Source organism: Scyliorhinus torazame, chromosome 13, assembly GCF_047496885.1.
Source record: "Scyliorhinus torazame isolate Kashiwa2021f chromosome 13, sScyTor2.1, whole genome shotgun sequence".
NCBI lineage: Eukaryota > Metazoa > Chordata > Chondrichthyes > Carcharhiniformes > Scyliorhinidae > Scyliorhinus > Scyliorhinus torazame.
The window spans coordinates 56,298,696-56,320,431 of record NC_092719.1 but is presented as its reverse complement, the minus strand read 5'-3'; the positions used below and the strand labels follow the sequence as shown (position 1 = coordinate 56,320,431).

The 21,736-nt window shown below is 45.2% G+C and overlaps 1 protein-coding gene across 16 annotated transcripts in view; it reads right to left on the bottom strand.

Annotated features, from left to right (window-relative positions):
* The window catches only part of anks1b (ankyrin repeat and sterile alpha motif domain containing 1B), a 1,303,035-nt gene that overhangs the window by 94,581 nt on the left and 1,186,718 nt on the right, over positions 1-21,736 (bottom strand). For 15 of the 16 annotated variants that reach the window (XR_011934063.1, XM_072471544.1, XM_072471547.1 and 12 more), the window contains 2 exons: positions 19,413-19,511; positions 14,042-14,194 (listed from right to left, as the gene is read on the bottom strand). Coding sequence is in view for 14 of the 16 variants with exons in the window: in XM_072471544.1 (XP_072327645.1) it covers positions 14,042-14,194; positions 19,413-19,511 (252 nt within the window). In the remaining 2 variants the exon portion in view is untranslated. Of the gene's footprint in view, positions 1-1,289; positions 1,536-14,041; positions 14,195-19,412; positions 19,512-21,736 lie in introns of those variants that run through there. The other variant, XM_072471559.1, reaches the window with a different exon arrangement.

Here is a 21,736-nt window from a genome sequence, read left to right as displayed (position 1 = left end):
ATGCGGCTGCGCACGCCGTTGACAGCCCGTTGTAAACCTGGTTCCGTGGGTCGTATAGGTGACCCACCGGGGCACCCCCAGGGTGCCCTCTGGCCCCAGCCAACCCATCAGTTGCATGGGCACGTTCCAGCACTACCTGTCCCATCGTTTCGGCCCCCACCTGTGCGTGTGTGGGGGGTGTATTGTTTAAGCGTGGCTGCAGCTTGTCAGCTCTGCGAGTGTCCATCATGGACCTGGCGATTCCCGTGCCATTCTTTGTGGGTTTTGAGGATTTTCCATGCAGCGCCGGCACTAGCCCCTCACTGGTAGCAGCGGTGCAGGTGTTGCACTGATTTTTTTGAAGTGAAAGTCCACGGATTCTCGGTTGGCGTCAGCACTTAAACTCAAAATCAGAGCGAATCCAGCCCATGAACTTTAGTTCGAGCAATCAGACAGATTCCCAAGCCAACCTGTCAGTTACCAGAATGTAACTACAACAATATATGGGCACTAGCTGGCAACTGACAGTTCTACCTTTTCAGTTGATTTACACTCGCTAATCCAATGTGTAATTCAATGGAAGATAAAATGAAACAGGTCTACTTTCAATCACTTCAATTGAGAATCACTAATAAACGGCATTGCTGCTAGTGTCTGTTTAGTTCTTAAGGCACAAAAACAGCAGATTGCACAACACCTTTTTGACAGGGAGAGAGGCATGAAGGCAGACATCTACAGTGATTGTTCTCTGAACTATGTTCAAAATTTGGAACTCCAATTGTGCTGAGGTCTAAGCAATACAATTAATCGTGCATAGTTTATTAGGTAAATTATAGTGATAGTGAAGGTAAAAGCTGGTCATCAAATTCTTGTTTTCTGGTGTTATTTATATGCTCAACTATTTAATTGCTCTTGAATTATGCTGAATGATTTTATTACACATGACAGCAGAACGTGAAGTGCAAGCTCACTCCCTATGAAAGATGCATAATCACAGCACTTGGATAGTGTTGTATAATAGCAGAAAGCGTAACAACAATGATGCTTTATTTACGTACACACTACAGTTAAATACAGCCGAGATGTTTGCATTGCAATATAAAATGATCAAGAAATAAGAAAAGCACAGCACAGAGAGGCTGCAGGGTCCAGATATCTCATCTGTTGTCGTTTAGCTGAAACATTTCCCCCTGCCCTTTTTCCAGAGCTGTAAATCTGTCTTTTCAAAAAAAAACTCATTCTATTTTGCAGATCATTAGCTGCAATTAAGCATCTCCCAGTTTCTGAAGTGAACAGTTAATCTGACTCACCTGACCCCCAGAGCACGCGTGAAATTATGCAGAATTCCCCAATCCTCTCGCAGACAGCCAAGATCTGCAGCCGGATCCTGGCTTTCTGAGCACCTTGCCACCTCTACTGCGTCAGTCACACCACGCCAAAGCAGCAGAGGTAAATCAGATTTGCATTTTCTTTTAGTCTGACAAAAGGCTTAAGACATAAATATTGCTGTTCTGACTAAAGGGTCAATAGCCCTGCGTTAGTTTTACAGCCGTTAACAAGTCTATCAATTCTCCATCAGCAGAGACTCTCTCGACTGCATCACTGTTTTTTTTTTTTGCAGTCACGTTCTTATGGATATTCTGCCACATAGGGAGAGCCAAGCTGCTGCACTCGGACTCACAGCCCAGGTAGCTGGATACATTCGCTGAACAGCAGTGAGGAAGGCAATGTATTCAGTATAACCTTTTCTGGTTCCAGCCACAACTGCATTTAGTGCTTTAAGACCTTGATTACCTAAATGGAACAAGACTGGTCTCTCCCCAGCAAAAATAAATCTCAGCATCTGTAAGACGTACTGTGAATAACCTACAGCTGCCAAAAAAACCAATTTCCTCAAATGGTGGACAATTAAAGTTCTTCCACAGCCAGGATGAAGACCAGCAAACAGCACAGATTGTTGCAGGGCTCAAATAGCTGGTCTCCCACAGTCAATTAAGACACCTGAAAGGATTGCATTAGTTTAACAGATGCATGGAAGGATGACAATTCTAAGTGACCCTTTCATAGGATAACACAGGAGAGAGAGAGAGAGAGATGCGATAAGAGAAGGAATGCACCACTTTGTTTTAAGTAGGGCAGAGGCTGGGGTTGGAACACTTCCCTTTTGACAAACTGAAAGCCAAGTTCGGAGCTAAACCTTTTTTTCATTTTGTGCAGAGGGCAATTCAGAAAAAAAAGGCTGGACGACTAGTCAAAAGCTGTGATATGAGAAGGAATTTGCTAATGAAGGAATATTCTTTGCTGTACCACAATTACCATAGCAACTTCCAGCTGTCATAGCAACCACTTACAGATTCTCCATTTTAAAGTATGCCTGTGAGAGCTAATAATTGCCGCCAATGCGAAGCGCGATTGACATTAACTCTGGGATAATGTTCTTCTTCAAATATGAGATGGTGAACCGCATTTTTAACAGTTCATTTATTATCCTTGTGGCACATCAAGTGGAAATATCTAATACATCCTTGATACCACGAACATTAAAACCACATGTAAACATATGGGACTGGATTCTCCAAAAATGGGGCTATATTCCCACCCCAGCATAAAAACGCTGGCATTTCACTCTTGACTTCCCTCAGAAAAATCTACAGCTATTCTCCTACATTGCAGGGGCATGGAGTGCTTCTCGCAGCTTCAGCTGCGAAGACGGGCCCCTGCACTTCCGGTCGTGAGTCCGCGCATGGGCACGGCGGCGGCCTGCAGTGGCTGCGCCATGTGCGATGGCGGACTCGGATTGCAGAGGCAGCTGACAGATGTAGCCCCCCCCCCCCCCCCCCCCCCCCCCAAAGATGGCGTGGTTAAAACCACGCCGTCGGGAACTCGGAGAACTTTGCCCGGAGAATCGTGGGGTGGGGCCTCTGTCAATGGCCCCCTAGTTGCGGTGTGTAAATCGTGCACAAGCTATTTTCTGGGGACCAGAGAATCGCGGGAGCGGTGCTGGCTACGATTTTGGCGTAAGCGGGGATTCCCTGCCCCCGCACCAAACGCGATTTTGGCGCGAGGCTCCGGAGAATCCAGCCCATGGAATAAGTTAGCAACAAAAGAGATTGAAGATAGTTTTTGACAGGATCAAGTGGTAACTTGATTTGTTTCTGCAAGTGGAGGGATTTGGCAGGACAGACAATGAAAAAAAACCGATGCACTTGTTAGTTTAAAACATTAAGCAACTTCTGTTTCTTCTGTTTGTATCCAATTTTATATATTTCGAATTTTATTGAATCATTTCACTTATTTAAAGAGGTGTTTGTGTTTAATTATGCTGAAGATGTAACACATTGCCTACTGCGGAATATTCAGTCACCTATTGCAATTTAAATGACTTAGCTACTTTGACCTTGGAAAGGGTCCAGAGGAGGTTCACAAGAATGATCCCTGGAATGAAAAACTTGTCGTATGAGGAACGTTTGAGGGCTCTGGGTCTGTACTCGTTGGAGTTTAGAAGGATGAGAGGGGATCTTATTGAAACGTACAAGATACTGCGAGGACTGGATAGAGTGGATGTGGAGAGGATGTTTCCACTTGAAAGAAAAACTAGAACCAGAGGACACCATCTCAGATTAAAGGGACGATCCTTTAAAACCGAGAGGAGGAGGAATTATTTTAGCCAGAGAGTGGTGAATCTGTGGAACTCTTTGCCGCAGAAGGCTGTGGAGGCCAATTCACTGAGTGTCTTTAAGACAGAGATAGATAGGTTCTTGATTAATAAGGGGATCAGGGTTTATGGGGAGAAGGCAGGAGAACGGGGATGAGAAAATATCAGCCATGCTTGAATGGTGGAGCAGACTCGATGGGCCGAGTGGCCTAATTCTGCTCCTATGACTTGTGGTCTTATGGTAACCACTCTGGAACCCGTACAGGTCTGCAGTGAGTTTTATTCGATACCTGAGCTGTGCAAAAATTTTATTAAGAGTGATTTTTGAGGTCTTTCCAGGTTTTATGGCTCTCTAGGATGAAGGGGGCTTTTCTGAGAAAATATTCGAAAGGATTTGACAAGATAATGAGCAACAAATCATTATTCACAGCGAAGTATCAATGCAATTGACCTTAAATAAAATCATACACACAGGGGTGTTCGATTTCCAATCCAGGGTCTGGGGAGTTCGATTTCCAATGCACGGTCAGGATCATTTCCAAGTCACAAACCTATGCAGCATCTGCATTGATGGCACAATATTTAAAAATAGATTTCCTAATTGGGCTGGAAGTGAACTTGACACCTGATTCGAACCTCAGAAGGACATAAGACACATTGGTGGAGTGGGAAGATAGGTGACAGATAAAGTTCAATGCAGAGAAATATGAGGTGATTCACTTTGGTAGGAAGAACATGGAGAGACAATATAAAATAAGGGGTACAAATCTTAAGGGGGTGTAGGAGCAGAGGGACCTGTGCATAGATCATTGAAGGTAGCAGGCAGGTGGAGAGAGCAGTTAGTGAAGTATACAGTATTCTGGGCTTTATTAATAGGGGCATAGAGTGCAAGAGCAAGGAGGTTATGCTGAATTTGTACAAGACACTAGTTAGACCTCAGGTGGAATATTGTGTACAGTTTTGGGCGCCAGACTCTAGGAAGGATGTGAACACACTGGAGAGTGCAGAGAAGGTTTACAAAAGTGGCTCCAGGGGTGAGAAATTGGGACTTTTCTTCTTGGAAAGAAGGTAGCTAAGTGGAGATTGAATAGAGATATTCAAAATCATGAGGGGTTGGAAACAGAGTAGATAGGGAGAAACTGGTCCCACTCATAAAATGGGTCAAGAACGAGACGGCAAAGATTTAAAGTGATATTCAAAAGAAGCAAATGTGATGTGAGGAAAAAACGTTTTCGCACAACGAGTGGTTGAGTGGAATGCACTGCCTGAGTGTGTGGGGGAGGCTGAGGCAATTGAGTGCATTAGATGATTATTTGAATAGAAACAATGCGCAAATGTACGGGGAAAGGGCAGGAGTGTGTCAGTAAGGCATAATGCTTATTTGGAGAAGCGGTGCAAACATGATGGGCTGAATGGCCTCCTCCTTAACCGTAATGATGCTGTGATTCTGTTAATTACTGACACCAGGCCCAGCCAGGTGGAAGGAATTGATTCCAGAGAGTACCGCTCAAAGGCAAATGGCAGCCATGACTGGGCTTGTCAGTGCCTTGCAGAATCAAGTAGGCAGGAGATCAGAGGCCAGCGTCTCATGGTAGAGACAAGTGGCCAAATAGTCAATGAAAAAGTACCAGACCCACTCTGTGTGAATATCCCCCCCCTCACCCCACCCCCCGCAACAATTTTACTTCAGAAACATCACACTCCCACATTGCTCCTGACAGCTGGTGAAATAATATGCACTAGACTGTACATGTTTCCCAATCTATGATTTGAAAATGTCCTTCTGTCACTCCCCAGAAAATTAACAAATTCTTCAAGGAGCTTATCTGTTAATTAATTGCAGGTGGTGGGCCCCCCAGTGTTCCTCCCCTACCCTACCCTCTCATCTACAGCGCCAAAACCAATATGGCATCAGGTGTGTATCCCATCTTTTTCAGGTTGGAAGTTGGAACTTTAAATTGGACCTTTTTGAACCCATTTTCTATCTGCTGTGTATGAGCGCCAGGGTCCAAACTCATCCCCGTAATCTTTCATTCCATGTAAGAGACTGTTTCGAGCCAAACTATAATCACACATCTTGGAACAAATCACTTGTTTTATTACTTTCACTTAGTACTTCAAACTGAGCACATTTTTCCTTGTACATCTAACAGCAAATTATTAATGCTATAATTTAAAAATTCAAGCACATATCTACTAAAACAAAGATTCAAATCTGCAAGATTCCTTCAATTATTCACAGATATATACAAAATGAGAGTCCCCTTTGATATGAATGGAAAGATATTTGGACCCAAACACAAAACAACCTGCAATTTGTAACTGCTTTAAGAATTATCTTAATGCATTTTAACTCTGCCAAATATTGCGGGCTTCAATTGTACAACAGGCGCAGAGTTTTAATTATCAGTTATCTGATTTGCTCATAACAGTATATATAAGAGTGCATGCATGACATCACACACATGAAGAAACCAAAATGGCCAAAGCACCGGCCCTCTTCCAGCAGCCTCAGGCCAATGGCACGTTCTGTTAAAATGGCTGGGACAGAAATGTGTGTAAATTCAGCTGAAATCATCTGAACATGAATTGAACACAATTTGCCAGTGAAAGGAGTGCAGAACTTAAAGAACTAAAATTGCAAGCATGATCATTCTTTTTCGCCAGTGTTGATCACAAATGCCATCCTTTTGTCCCCAAAGTGTTTCCAGTTATTTCACACCACTGAGCCAAACAATTGCACTGCCTATTAGTCTCTCAGTAACTTGGGCAACTGCACCACCAAGTGCTCAAGTAAGATAATACCATGCAAATGCAAGATATTGGCCTCGCATGAACCAAATATGCTGCACAACTATACACTTGGTAAACACCATTCAATTTATTGTTAGTCTGGATTTACAAACACCATTGGAGGATGCTTGATATTTAAACTTGTTAACAATGGAATCATTACCACAGGTTCATCTCAATCAGAACTGCTTCAAGAAATAGCCAAGATGATTTTGGCAAGTTGATTTTTTTAAATAAATTATTCCTGGTTGATATTTGACCAACATTAAAATTGAAGTCTCCTTTGCAGAACAGGTTCATTCACATTATCCAACATACTTTAAGTTGTCATGACACACCGGGGTGGGGTTTTGCTTTAATTCTCCACCATGGAGCATTATTCCAATGCCCCAGGGACAGACAACAGCTCACACAGGGTCCATCAATGATATCGATGAAGGATGCTATGTGGGCCCACACTGCAGCCTGCCCTAGTGGAACCGGCATAGGTCCGAGTGAGCAAATTTCTCCCCAAGTTTGTTTAGGGATTCCTTATTAATTTGACATGCAAACAAAACACAGCAAAATAAAACATTGCAAATGGAAATCACGGGACTCTATAATGGGTCAACAAGCACTGGGCGGGATTCTTCACTCCCACGCCGAAGTGGCCGCGCCGTCGTGAACGCCGTCGAGGTTCACGACGGCGTGGAACGGCCCCGGTCCCGACCGATTCAGGCCCTGACAATGGGCCAGTATCGGGGCCGCGTCATCTACACGCGCCAGGCCTTGTCGCCCGCGTAAAAGCGGCGGCGCATAGATGACGCGGCCGGCGCCACATAACGGACGTCATCCGCGCATGCGCGGGTTGGCCGGCGCCAACCCACGCATGCGTGGTTGCCATCCTCTCTAAGTCTGCCCCGCAAGAAGATGGGGGACGGATCTTGCGGGGCCGCGGGAGGAAGGAGGTCCTCCTTCAGAGAGGACGGCCCGACGATCGGTGGGCACCGATCGCGGGCCACCCCACATTCCAGGTGAAGCCAGGTGCAGGATCCCCCCTCGCCCCCCCACAGGCCGCCCCCCCAGCGTTCACGCACCGCCCACAACTGCAGCGACCAGGTGTGGACGGCGCCGGGGGGAACCCTCCGTTTTGGCCTGGCCGCTCGGCCCATCCGGGCCTCAGAATAGCGGGGGTGCCGGAGAATCACCATTTTCGGTATCTCCGGCGATTCTCCGGCCTGCGGCCCGTGAAACTCGACCGGGCCGTTACCGCTGCTTGGGAGAATCGCGGGAGGTCGTCGGACCGGCGTCCCCGGAAATTTTGGCGGCCCAGGCGATTCTCCCAACCGGCGTCGGAGTGGAGAATTGCGCCCACTGTCTTCTGCCTGTGTACCTACCACCAAGCATTGAAGGTGAAAATTACCTCCTAGGATGATCAGTTCCAATTTAATGACCACTTATTTTGAGACAGGCGCATTTTGATTCCGAAGCATTCTATTCTGATATTATATAATGCATTCCATGAAATGGAACCCATGAAAGGATATATAGTGAAGGCGTGAACCCAGAATATATAGAACCAGCCAGTTTTGCTTCTCACCAACAACTTCAAAAAAGTACACGGTTGCAAATCCAAAGTTTATTCAAATAAAGACATTGTGTACATGTCTGACAACCTGCCTGCTTTCATTAGATCGCAGAACAAATATAAATCAGGTGATTCTTTGGCCTTTCTTAGCTCTTCCATCTTGTCATGATACCCTGGGCTAGTTTGCCACTTGACCTGGAGTCACAACACAAGTGAATTGACCAATATTTCTTTTTTTTTAAATACCCTAAGTCTTAGGCCCTGGGCTGTCCAGTAATTATAGTCACCAGGTGTGTAAATGTAAACACAATTACCTTTTATTAATGACAACAACTGAAATTAAATATGTAGCAAATTCAACTGGTTAACTATGATCTAATTACCCATTTTAACCTGCCCCCACCCCACCCCCATCCTCTGTACGTACACAAAAGACAGACAAACACAGAGGTGAGGAAAGGGATAACATTCAGAAATGAAAGGAAAGATTATTTATTTCAGACGGTTGTTTCCAGCACCTTACTCCTCTTCAAACTTTACTTTCAGTTTGAGGTTTGACTGTAGATTCATTCAGGCCTCAGTAGTTTCAGAAATACCGCACTCACAGCCTTTCTGGAGAGAGAGAGAAGTTTCTTGTCTTTGTTCACCACCTGTAATGGTTTTCCTGTAGGTTCATTTATTATGGTTCCCTGAAGCTTCAGGAGAACAGCGCTCACAGCCTTTCTGGAGAGAACACAGAGGAGAGAGGGTACTTCTCCCTGTGCTTTCAGGAGTCAATCTGAAACTCCTTGGGACTCTGAAAATCATTCCACTGGGACTGATCCGATCACCATCTGTTACCGGGCAGAGTTCAGCCTTTCGGCCAATTCATTGGCCACCAGCCAACCAATCAAACTGAGTCCCATCCCATCTCTCTATGCGTGCCGGAAAGTCTGTTGTTCAAACCAGCAGAGACTAGCAGAGTGTTCCCTCCTGCAACCTCTGAATTCCCCATTCTCTCTGCTGCTTGACTTAAAGATACATGTCCATTAATCATCCATGGGTCCAAAATGATGAGGGCAAAATACAAGAAAGGGGAAATAAGGGAATAACCAGGAAAATGATTTAGATGATTGAGGCTGCATTTACACACATTTCTGTCCCATCCATTTTAACAGACGTGGCATTGACCTGGGGCTGCTTGAAGAGGGCCTTACAATCTAGAAAATCTTCGCTTCAGCAGCACAACATTCAAATGCTTTTCAATCTACACTTGGACATGTGTTTTCACTGCCTCATCAGAAGTTAATTCCAAGTGTGTTAATCAGTTTCTGTGAAAGAATGTCCTGGTATCAGTGTCCTCTACTATCAAAACCTCTGCTCCCTTGTTTTTGTTTCATGGTCTATCCTTTTCGTGCTTGCATTTACCTTTCCCAGATTGCTTCATATCTTGGGCGGGATTCTCCGACCCCCCGCCGGGTCGGAGAATCGCCGGGGGCTGACGTGAATCCCGCCCCCGCCGTGTCCCGAAGTCTCCGCCACCAGAGATTTGGCGGGGGCGAGAATCGCACCGCACTGGTCGGCGGGGGAGGGAATCGCGCCGCGCCAGTCGGCGGGCCCACCCCCGCTGATTCTCCGGCCCGCGATGGGCCGAAGTCCCGCTACTGGAATGCCTGTCCCGCCAGCGTGGATTAAACCAGCTTTTGAACGGCGGGACAAGGCGGCGCCGGCGGGCTCTGGGGTCCTGGGGGGGGGGGGGGCGCGGGCCGATCTGGTCCCGGGGGGTGCCCCCACGGTGGCCTGGCTCGCGATCGGGGCCCACCAATCCGCGGGCAGGCCTCCGCCGTGGGGCAACTCTTTTTCTTCCGCCTTCGCCATGGTCTTCACTATGGCGGAGGTGGAAGAGACCCCCTCCCCTGTGCATGCGCGGGGATGATGTCAGCGTCGCCCGGTGAAGACCTTTCGGCCCCGGCTGGCGTGGCGCCAAAGGCCTTTCCCGCCAGCCGTGGAGCGGAAACCACTCCATGCGGGCCTAGCCCCTCAAGGTGAGGGTTTGGCCCCTAAAGAGACTTCCGCACCTTTGGGGCGGCCCGACGCCGGAGCGGTTCCCGCCACTCCATCACGCTGGGACCCCCCGCCCCGCCGGGTAGGGGAGAATCCCGCCCCTTATCCTTACTAAACTGCTGTCATTTTGCCTTCTTTTCAGTTTCCTCCACCTCTTTTAGGGACACCACAGAAGCTGGCAACACTGGCGGCTCCAGGGATCAGTCTTGCGGCTTATTTCTCTTTGTACCAGCAGAGATTGAAGGTGTCTTGTGTCTCACTAGATCCTTTTGGATTTAATATCATCACTATTTGTCATCGCAAAACATCTTGCGCATTCACTCAGAATGCTCATTTTAGAATTTCAAACACGTACTCCAAGCACCTCTGCAAAACCATTCTGTGCTCACCTGGGAATCATTCTGGCTGGCTTGATCCACCCTGACCAGTCCAACACAGTCCCTGGCTGAACCAACCACAACAACATCTCTCTCAGTCCTGGAACTCATCTACTGTTCCAGAGGGCTACTCTATCAAGCGCCATTGTTTCCCTATATCAGGATAGGCCTGACAGGGTGGATACCGAAGACTTATTCCAGACTCTGTGGGCTTTTGTTGCCCAGATCCAACTTCTGTGATGTCTGATTAAGGTGAGTGGATCTTGACACTCGATTTCCTTAGTTTTGGGAGGGGAATGCGTAAGGGAATCCCCCTGTCTGGACAATTATACACCATTGATATAGATCCTTGTGAAGACAGGGTTGTCAGAATGGGTCTATGCAACCGGATCTGAGGGCTATCCTCTTTGCATATGCAATGATGTGCTTCTTATAGTCACGGATTGCACTGGCATGTGAAGGGTACAGGAGCGTGGGTGAATTTACTCTGCTTGACCCTCTGCTGGGATTGGCTGAGATGAACATTCTAGACTTCTGGCTGCTTAATGAGAGATGAACTCCCATCCCAGATGAGCTCCAACCTTTTGCTTTCAGCACCATTCATCTCCTGGGCAACACGTGGGCAGCACGTGGCTAGCATTGTGGCTTCACAGCGCCAGGGTCCCAGGTTCGATTCCCCGCTGGGTCACTGCCTGTGCGGAATCTGCACGTTCTCCCTGTCTCTGCGTGGGTTTCCTCCGGGTGCTCCGGTTTCCTCCCACAGTCCAAAGACGTGCAGGTTAGGTGGATTGGCCATGCTAAATTGCCCTTAGTGTCCAAAAAGGTTAGGAGGGGTTATTGGGTTACGGGGATAGGGTGGAAGTGAGGGCTTAAGTGGGTCGGTGCAGACTCGATGGGCCGAATGGCCTCCTTCTGCATTGTATGTTCTATGTCCTGTACCTAGGAATTCACCTTAGCCTAGCTTAAGAAGCCTGGCTGGTATAAGTCACTATCACCTAGGGACTTTGACAGAACCTGCTCTGAGTGCTATCTTATACGGTTTGAGTGCTAGTTACAAACCAACTGGTGAACCACTATGCTATGGTACTGTTGGTCACTTTGGTCCCTGCCAGATGTTCTCACCAGCATTCAGAGTCTCATCAATTTCTTCTGGCTCCAAGTCCCCCAGTTAGAGAGGGCAGCTGGGTGCTGATGTGCATTCTTCCTTCAGAGCCTGCAGAGATGCCTGTGTGTCAAGGATTGTCTGGATGGCATTCACTGACAATGTTTTCTTTTGCTAGATACACAGCCTGAACTGATAGACAGCTCCTCACTGTTCATTTGCTCAGCATCTTCCATGCAGTCTTGCAGTAGTTGCCTGTCCTTTACTGGAAATTAACCAGGGATCTGGACTATGGTTACTTCTGGTCAGAGCTTGCTGGAACAGCAGACATTCTAAGGGAGCTTCTGCTTAGGAAACCACGCCTCAGCATGGCCGGAGACAAGAAGGCTTATGGCTGTCTAGGTTCGGGACCTACTGAATGGTCTTGATGGCTTCAGAGGTTTTGGAAGCCCGGATGTCCTAACACAGTGATCTTCAAAGTCGGGGGGGCGTGTGTTGGGAGGGTCACAGAGCCGTCCGTCATGGCACAATTCGCGCGCAAAAGCCAGCTTTAACTATGCCGGCTGCGAGCGGCCTTTTTACCATAGAGAAAAAATGCGGCCGCGCTACGCACGTGTGCCCGCTCATCGGTGCGCATGCACAGAGTATTGCGCAAAGGTTGGCCAATTGGTAAAAATAGGTCCCCGGAAAAAAAGTTTGAACAACACTGTCCTAACACAAGCTTGCCACCAAAGCCACCCAGACTGTACGTGCTGGACACCAGACTTGCCTTCACTGGATGCATTGAGAAGGCTCAAGTGCACGGAGTGATCCTGTCTGAACTGCCAGTTTCCCCCACCCTCCATGTTATCCCCCACTCATTCGTCCCTCAAGCAATCTCTCGTTCCCCCTCCCCCCCCAAAGGGTTGCTGCTGCTGCTGACCGACCTTCCTCTAACGCTCCGCGAGGTAGACTAGGAACGGTTGCCACCGCCTGTAGAACCCCTGCGCAGACCCCCTTAAGGCAAACTTAATCCTCTCCAACTTTATGAACCCAGCCATGTCGTTTGTCCAGGCCTCCACGCTAGGGGGCTTCGCCTCCTTCCACATTAGCAAGATCCTTCGCCGGGCTACCAGGGACGCAAAGGCCAGAATGTCGGCCTCTTTCACCTCCTGCACTCCCGGCTCGTCCACTACTCCAAATATTGCTAGCCCCCAGCTTGGCTTGACCCGGACTTTCACCACCTGAGATATTGCTCCCGCCACTCCCCCCCAGAACCCCTCCAGTGCCGGGCATGACCAAAACATATGGACATGGTTCGCCGGGCTCCCTGAACATCTTCTGTATCTGTTCTCTACCCCAAAGAACCTACTCAACCTCGCCCCCATCAGGTGCGCTCTATGAACCACCTTAAATTGTATCAGGCTGAGCCTGGCACATGAGGAGGAGGAATTAACCCTACCCAGGGCGTCAGCCCACAAACCTTCCTCGATCTCCTCCACCAGCTCCTCCTCCCATTTACCCTTCAACTCTTCTGCTAGCGCTTCCCCCTCTTCTTTCATCTCTTGGTGTATTGCCGAAACCTTGCCCTCCCCGACCCATACACCCGAGATCACCCTGTCTTGAATTTCCTGTGTCGGGAGCAGCGGGAATTCCCTGACCTGTCACCTCACAAAAGCCCTCACCTGCATATATCTGAATGCATTTCCCGGGGGTAGCTCAAACATCTCCTCCAGTGCCCCTAAGCTCGCAAATGTCCCGTCGATGAACAGGTCCCCCATTCTTCTAATCCCCGCCCGGTGCCAGCCCTGGAACCCCCTGTCCATCTTACCTGGGACAAACCGGTGGTTACCCCTGATCGGGGACCATACCGGGGCTCCCACTGCACCCCTATGGACAGTTTAACTTTTAATGCAAAAAGAAGAACTATTTTTTTTAAGCATTTTGATATTGTTATAAAATTATAATAAACTAGGAGGTACTGAAAAATTCCAGTTTGAAGTGGGTTTTGTGAAAGCAGTACTGTTGTAAAGTTTTGAATAATTCTGACTATTATGAAAGGTCTCACAATAGCAAATACGTCTTTTTGCAAAAGATACTGTATATCAAAAAAAAAATATTTCTGTACATCCCTAAAATGAAAACGAAAACAAGGAAAGTATCAATGACTTTAAGGAGATGAAAATACAACATATCTGTACATCTCTCCTATAAGCCAACAATGCCATCTCCCCAAGTCTGAACTTTTATCATCCACGACATTTCTCAGCAGAAACTTCGGCAAGTTCCAGAAAATAAACTGCCCTAAGTAATGTGACAATGTTAAACATGGGGTGAAGGAAACGTGCAGCAGTAGAAATTGATGAGTTCATCTAATTCAAGCATAATAGCAACCAAGACTGACATTGCATAGAGATAAGGCTTACTATCTCATTTCTGCTTCCTCAGGAAGCCACAAGGTGCTGTTATAGCACAATCCTTCAGAATTCAAATCTCTTCAGCACTAATAGTTCATTTTTAAAGCATCACACAAATCATGAACTTACATTAATGAGTTCAATTTCCCACAGCTTTTTCACGAGATCCATTGATGTGTAACCATTTGCCAGAAAGGTCTTGATGTAGTCATTCAGCTCTAAAGAATCTAGCCAGTCTGCCACAGATGTTGGACTGTTCGTATCATATCCAATAACTTTAACCTGAGATGAAGGAAGAAAATACACATGTAAAAAGATGCTTAAAATTATGCACGGAGAGCTTGTTATTTTTCATGGGACCTCATGATGGGCCCCTGCCCCAAATACCAGTTTGTCATACCTGATATATTCCGAAAGATGAGAAGTAGCATGTAAAGATTATAGCTGTTTGGTGGACCCCTGCAGAATATTTAAATCCTAATCATGTCACTAGTTACAGCTTATGATTTTCAACTAAAAAATGTTTGCTATATCTAGACATGGCAGCTAATCATGCAGTTATTCTAGTATCACAGAACATATTAAAATTCCTATTAAACATTGTGACAGAATTAATTATTCTGTACAAATATTTTGTAGGGAGCGCAGTTGATAGATGTGAAAGTTTGCTGGTGATGTGCACTCCAGTAGAGTTGTGTGTAGAACACTTTCCATGTACAATTACAATCCAGCCAGTGTTATCATCAACATGTGAATTTTCTGGGTAAGTAAATGCACACAGAATCGCAAACCAATAGTTGACTAGATTCATTCCTGGGATGGGTGGGGCCTATAATCTCTGAAGCTTTGAAGAATTGAGATGTATAAAATGCTTGGAGGCCTTGACAGATGCGGAGAGGCCATTTCCCATAGCTGGAGAGTCTAGAACTACAGCTCAGACATGTAGCACTGGGATGAGGAAGCAAAATTCTTCACTCAAGTTGTGATTCGGCACGGGTAGCACATTGGTTAGCACTGTTGCTTCACAGCGCCGGGGACCCGGGTTCAATTCCCGGCTGGGAACACTGTGCGGAGTCTGCATATTCTCCCCGTATCTATGTAGGTTTCCTCCGGGTGCTCCGGTTTCCTCCCACAGTCCAATGATGTGCGGGTTAGGTGGATTGGTTACGCTAAATTGCCCCGTAGTGTCCAAAAGTTAGGAGTGGTTGCTGGGTTACAGGGATAGGGTGGAGGTGTGGGCTTAGGTATGGTGCTCTCTCAGGGGCCAGTGTAGACTTGATGGGCCGAATGGCCTCCTTCTGCACTGTAAATTCTATGATTCTATGAATTCTTGATACCCAGAGGGCTGCAAATGCTCTCTCACTGAGTATATTCAAAGCTAAGATTGATTTGTGGGGATTGAGGGAATCAAGGGATATGTAGATAGAAAGGAATTTGAGTTGATGTGGAAGTTCAATCATGATCTTACTGAATGAAGGAGCATGCTCAAGAGTCCAACTGGCCTACTCCTGCTCCTATTTTTATCTTACGTATAATGTATGTTATTGAGCTCTAATTTCCAGCCTCAGATGAAGCGGGCCTTATTATATATAATTTGAAAACGGTAAATAGAATGTTATTGATACAGAAGGATATGTTAATATTCTAAGTTCAGTTAAGTAATCTTTTCTGTCAGTCCGGTAATAATAGCTTCATTGAGAATTTGGAGGCAGTTTCGCCAACAGTTCGGGTTGGGGGCAGGGTCAAGGGAAATGCCGATTCGGGGGAACCGCAGATTTGGGCCAGGGAAGTGGGACGGAAATTTTTGGAAATGGGAGGAGAAGGGGATTAAGACATGAAAAGATTAGTTTCTTGGGGGTAGGTTTGCAGGATTAAAGGAGCTGGGAGCGAAGTATGGGCTGGAGCAGTGGGAAATGTTTAGATACATGCAGGTTCGAGATTTTGCCGGGAAGGAGATACAGAGCTTCCCGGTGGAGCTGGCCTCCACATTGCTGGAGGAGGTGCTGAGACAGGGGGACTGGAGAAGGGGGTAGTGTCGGCGGTTTACGGGGATATTTTGGAAGAGGAGAAAGCACCACTGGAAGGGATCAAAGCAAAGTGGGAGGAAGAGTTGGGAGAAGGTATGTAGGAGGGGTTCTGGTGTGAGGTGCTCCGGAAAGTCAACGCCTCCACCTCGTGCGCAAGGTTGGGGCTGATACAGCTAAAGGTGGTATATAGAGCACACCTCTCAAGGGCGAGGATGAGCCAGCTCGTTGAGTGCTAACCAATGTGCTACCCGTGCCAAATCACAACTTGAGTGAAGAATTTTGCTTCCTCATCCCAGTGCTACATATCTGAACTGTAGTTCTAGACTCTCCAGCCTTTGAAAGGTTTTCTTGAAACTTTAAAGTACACACAGAAGAGGTGTGTGAACGTTGTGAGGAAGCCCCGTGAATCACATTCATATGTTTTGGTCCTGTCCAAAGCTGGAGGATTACTGAAGGAGGTGTTTAGGGTAATCTCTAAAGTGGTGCATGTGAAACTGGACCCGGGCCCTCGGGAGGCCATATTCGGGGTGTCGGACCAGCCGGGGTTGGAAACGGGTGCGGAGGCAGAAGTTGTCGCCCGAAGGCAGATCCTTTTGTGATGGAGAGCAACCACTCCACCCTGTGCCCTGGCGTGATGGGGGACCTGTTGGAATTCTTGACTCTTGAGAAGGTTAAGTTTGAACTGAGGGGGAGAATGGAGGGGTTCTACAATTCATGGGCGTTATTCATTATGCACTTTCAAGAATTGGATAACATCGAACATTAGTGGTGGGGGAGAAGGGGACTGTATGTGTTAATGACGAATATGGGTGATTCCTGATTCCTTTTTGTTATTTGTTTATGTTAACATGCGGGCAGTTGTTTGGGGGTTGGTGGGAGGATGGGATTGTTGTGGTTGATATGGAGATTGACATTATATTCCTTACTGCTTATTGTTGGTAGGTGCAAATTTGGGAGAAAATGTGAAAAAGGAGAATAAAAATATTTTAAAATGTAAGTAATCTTTTCTGTCCAGCCTAAGCGTTTGCATGTAGCAAGAACCCATTGGGCTTTGCTTATGCAATGGCTGCACCAAGAACCAGCAGTCGTTCTGATAGACAACAGCACTATTATTTAAACGACAATCCTGATTATCTCTTGAAGAAATGGTTTATCGAATTTATGAAAAGTAAAAACTTAGATGGAAACCATTTTAAAATTCTTGGTTTTCTTGAAACTTTAAAAGTACACAATGTGTGAACCAGAAAGAAAAATGCAGGGGACTTTCAAGATGCTTAAATGTGTTTTTTGGCGTCTCATAGATGTAAATGAAAAATATCAGCTGATAGATTCATGTTGAATTCAGAATTAAATGTCACCATTGTTTTATCAGGCAATACATCGATAGAGCGGGGGAATCATCTGCTAATTACTAATCCTTTATACAAGTATCACTGTAACAGTAACTGCCTGTGTTATATTTATTTTGTAAAACATGCTAACCTTTAAATTACCAGAGAGTATTGAATTGATGGATTACCTAGGCCAGTATATATTAAACGTTTTTACCCGTATAAACCATGATAGTGTTTCAAATACCAACACACACACATATAATATGCCACACATATATACACTCAGGAATAGTTTGGTACTGCATTATCAATCTGACATTACAAATTAAAGACTTAAATTAATATTTAAAATTATTAAACACTGCTTCTTATTCAATTGTCCACAAATTTTTCCTTTTTCTCTTTCTCCCATTTACTCTCATCTATTTCTGTCACCACCCAATCTGGGGATGGAACAATCAGAAAAAAATGTTTTTGATTGGCTAACAACTGAGCTTAACTTATCACCAAATGTTAAAAGTGTAGAAATTGATCATTTTCACCACAGAAGTTACAAGTTCAATATGCAAGTAGGAGCAATCTAGTATCTATTAAATAAAAGCTCAGAGTACAATTTAAACAAACTAATACTATGGGGAAAGAGCGGGGGAGTGAGGCGAGCGGAGAGCTAACATGGACATGACAGGTTGAATGGCCTTCTGAACTGCAAGCATTTAATTGTATAAAAAGGTCATAATTTTCACCCATCCATTGTCACATGGAAAATGGTCTGGGATATGTAAATATCACTCAATGAAACAGAATAGACATTGTTGCACAATATTGGGAACCTATCCTAAATTCATTTTTGATAGCTCATTTCCTTGTCATAATTTAATCAATGGGGTCACCATTAATCATCAAATTAAAACTTGTCTCAAGTTCTTTGAGTCTGCTTATTTGCTCTAAGTTCGTAATTAATGAAATTTGTAGGGCGGAATTTAACGGAATTCAAAGTTCATTTGTGGTGGGATTTTCAGGGAGTTTCCCGCCGGCTCTTCTGTCGAGTTCCCCACCGCTATCAAATGACACTTAGTCACTTTTTTGAGCGCTGGGGAGTTTCTCACTGGTTGGCCCACACTTAGAATTTGTTACAATACTGGGGAGCCGAACTCAGAGATCGGGCTGCCATTTTGAAAGGGTGCCACAATCTCAATGTGAGCTTGTGGGTCCCCCACATACCCTACCCATGGGCAATGTCACCTCCCACACATATGGGCATTACTTCACACCCCCCCCCCCCGCCAAGTGAGGACACCCTGCTATGGTGTGTCCCTTTTGTGTGGGATTCTGACGCCTCACAGCACTTGGGTATATCCCGCGAGGCATGAAGGCTGCCATCAAGCCCGCGGGAGGTCTCTCCTGGGATTTACCTGCGTTTTACGCTCTCACCCGAGCGTAACGCAGCCAGTAGATCGCGCCAATAATTATTTTGCTTTCACACTACTTCATAAAGCCTCATCACTAGATACACGCGATTAGCATTCAAGGGTTGCTGATTATAAACAGAAGAACCACTGCTGCCAGGTACATGAGCAAAGAGCCTCCCATTAATAAAGTAGAAATATATATCTCTTGACAGAGGATATTAAATGTCTCCTAATTATACATCACAAGTACATTTAAATCAATTTGCATCTCAAATTGAACTAAATCATTGATAAATGGATTGGTTTGGTTCTGATATTTATATATAGTGCATACATTTTTAAAACAGTGCATTAGAGAAATGAATTATCAAATTTACCCTGACTGAAATGAAACTAAAAGGGCAGAATAAACTCGCAATGCCCAATCTAGTAATTTGTAATTCCACAAAAAAGTGACAGGATAACGGAGCACAGAACTTGAATAATTTTTCACTGGTGCTTGTTATGGAGTTGGTATAATGGAAAAGCTAGCTTCACACTGAATGAAGTAGAATAAAAAAAATTACACTTGTTCTGCCTGGTCAAGATTATAGAGACTGGAGATTTCACACAAGCTGTATAATAAAAATGAGAGCACAAAACTCAGATTAATTGGATATTTCTAAGCTAAATTAGTTCTCCACATGATTTAATATAACTACAGGAAGTGTTCCACTTATGGACATCTTACCCGAGGTAGGCCACGGACTGCCTGGAGGATTCGTTGTCTGTGTGAAGAGTTGAGGATGCCTATTTCCAACAAATCCTGGTCTTCCACGACATTACTTCCCTAGAAAGGGAGACAAAAAAGACAGAGAAAAATGATATAATTCCCACAATCCAAAAGTGACTGCAATGATCTGATAAACATCATTGTTGTTTACATAGGGGCAGCATATTCTGCAGTAAGCAGCAGGTAAACAGTGACCATCAAATAGTTACATCTCGCCATGAAATAGCTCTGAGTTGGGTGACCTGTGTGACTTCCTGCAATGAGAGAAGATAAAATATGAGTTAGGGGCTCAGCAGGGGAGTTTGAGAAAAGGTTGGGGATGTTTGTGACCGTGTTTGAGGAGCTGTTCGTCGCGGGGGGGGGGGTTGGGTGAAAAAGGAGAAAAATCTGTACAAATTGTATTGTTGATTGTTGGGAAGATTGTTTCCCGGGGTGTTTATTTGCTGTAACCTACTTTGATACAAGTTTGAATAAAATGCGTTTTAAAAAAAAAATGAAATAGCTCTGTGTATGTTGAAAGTTCTTTGAAGTTAACTTGCTCAGCCATCAATAGAGTTTGGGATAAAAGGATGAAATCCATTGTAAACAAAATAAAGGAAGCAGAAGTAGCAAACTGGCTTTCCACAGACCTTATTGATTCTATGCAAAGAAAAGGGCATTTTCTTCTACCCTGAAACAGTCAGTTCCTCAAAGTTTACAACTGTGGTCAATAGTACACAGCACAACACAGCCATCCAATAGTTCAGCTGTTGTGCTTTTCTGTTGACATATGTTTCCTTTATTAAGATGCAATCTCTGCCCTGGAAGGAGCCTTTAAATATTTTTTTTCCAGAAATTACATTTGGCTAATTGTTCCAAAGATGTGCTAATGCTACTGCCAGGATAAATTGTCACTTAGAAAGGCACAAATTGATTGAGGATAATGTGCATGATTTTGTTCGGGAAAGATTGTGTCTTATGAACTTGAGGAAGTAACAAGGAGGATTGATGAAGGTCGTGTGGTGGATGTTGCCTACTTGGATTTTAGCGAGGCATTTGACAAGGTCCCATGGGTCAGAAAAATTAAAGTCCATGGGATATAGGGGTATGTGGTGCGTTGGATCCAAAATTGGCTCAGCGACGGGAAATGAAGGGTAATGGTTGATGGATGTTTTTGCGAATGGAACGTGGTTACCAGTGGTATTCCACACAGCTCAGTGTTGCAGCCCTTGCAGTCTACTGTATATATTAAGGCTTTGGACTTAAATGTTGGAGGCATGATTGGGAAATTTGCAGATGACGCAAAAATTGACCGTGCAGTTGATAGTGAAGAGGATAGCTGTCAACTCCAGAATGATATCAATGGTTACAGGTTACATAATTACTCTGGAGAGAAGATCTACAAAAATGTTGGTAAGGCCGCAAAATTGCAGTGTGAGGAAAGAGTGGATAGGCTGGGTTGTTTTCCTTAGATCAGAAGAGGATGACCTCATCGAGGTGTACAAAATTAGGAGGGGCCTACATAGGGTAGACAAGAAAGACCTGTTTCCTCTTGCTAAAAAGTCAATTACCAGGGGGGCATAAATTTAAGGTGTGGTAGGAGGATTAAACGGGACATGAGGGAAAACGTTTTCACCCAGAGAGAGGTGGACATTCACTGCCCGAATTGGTGTTTGAGGCTGAAACACTCAACTCATATAAAAGGTCCCTGATCTATAGCCGAAGTGGCTGGCACAGATACAATAGGCTGAATCGCCTCTTTCTGTGCTGTAACCTTTCTATGGTTCTTTATATTTTTATTCCATGGCATCATTTCTACAGATATTCAGATTCCTGCAGGAATTGTGAATCATTTAATACTATTTGTATTTTTATACTTCTGTGTGTTGTGAATTAAGTTTTCTATGCATTTTGTATGGATTCCTGGCAGGAGGAAGGTTAATTTTAGATGTGTGAGGATGCATTGTCTGGGTACTTGAGATAATTGAAGTCATGCAGTAACGGGGATTCATGGTGTGAACTGTTAGCATAAATAGAAAAAGGAAAGTAGGGACAGATGTCCAAATTATGTTACCAGTTGTAATCAAAGGATATGATTTGAAAAGTATAGACCAATGGACTATTTAGGTGTTAAAGGTATCCTGTTCGGGTTGTGACCAGGGCTCTGTGACCATTGACAAATGGAATAACAAGTTTCAAGTACGATGGCAATATTGGAATACAGCAAAAGCCCTAGCGACAGACGATGAAAATGGACAGTTCACAGATCTCAAGTAGGCACCGAGTCCAGGAAGACACAGGGA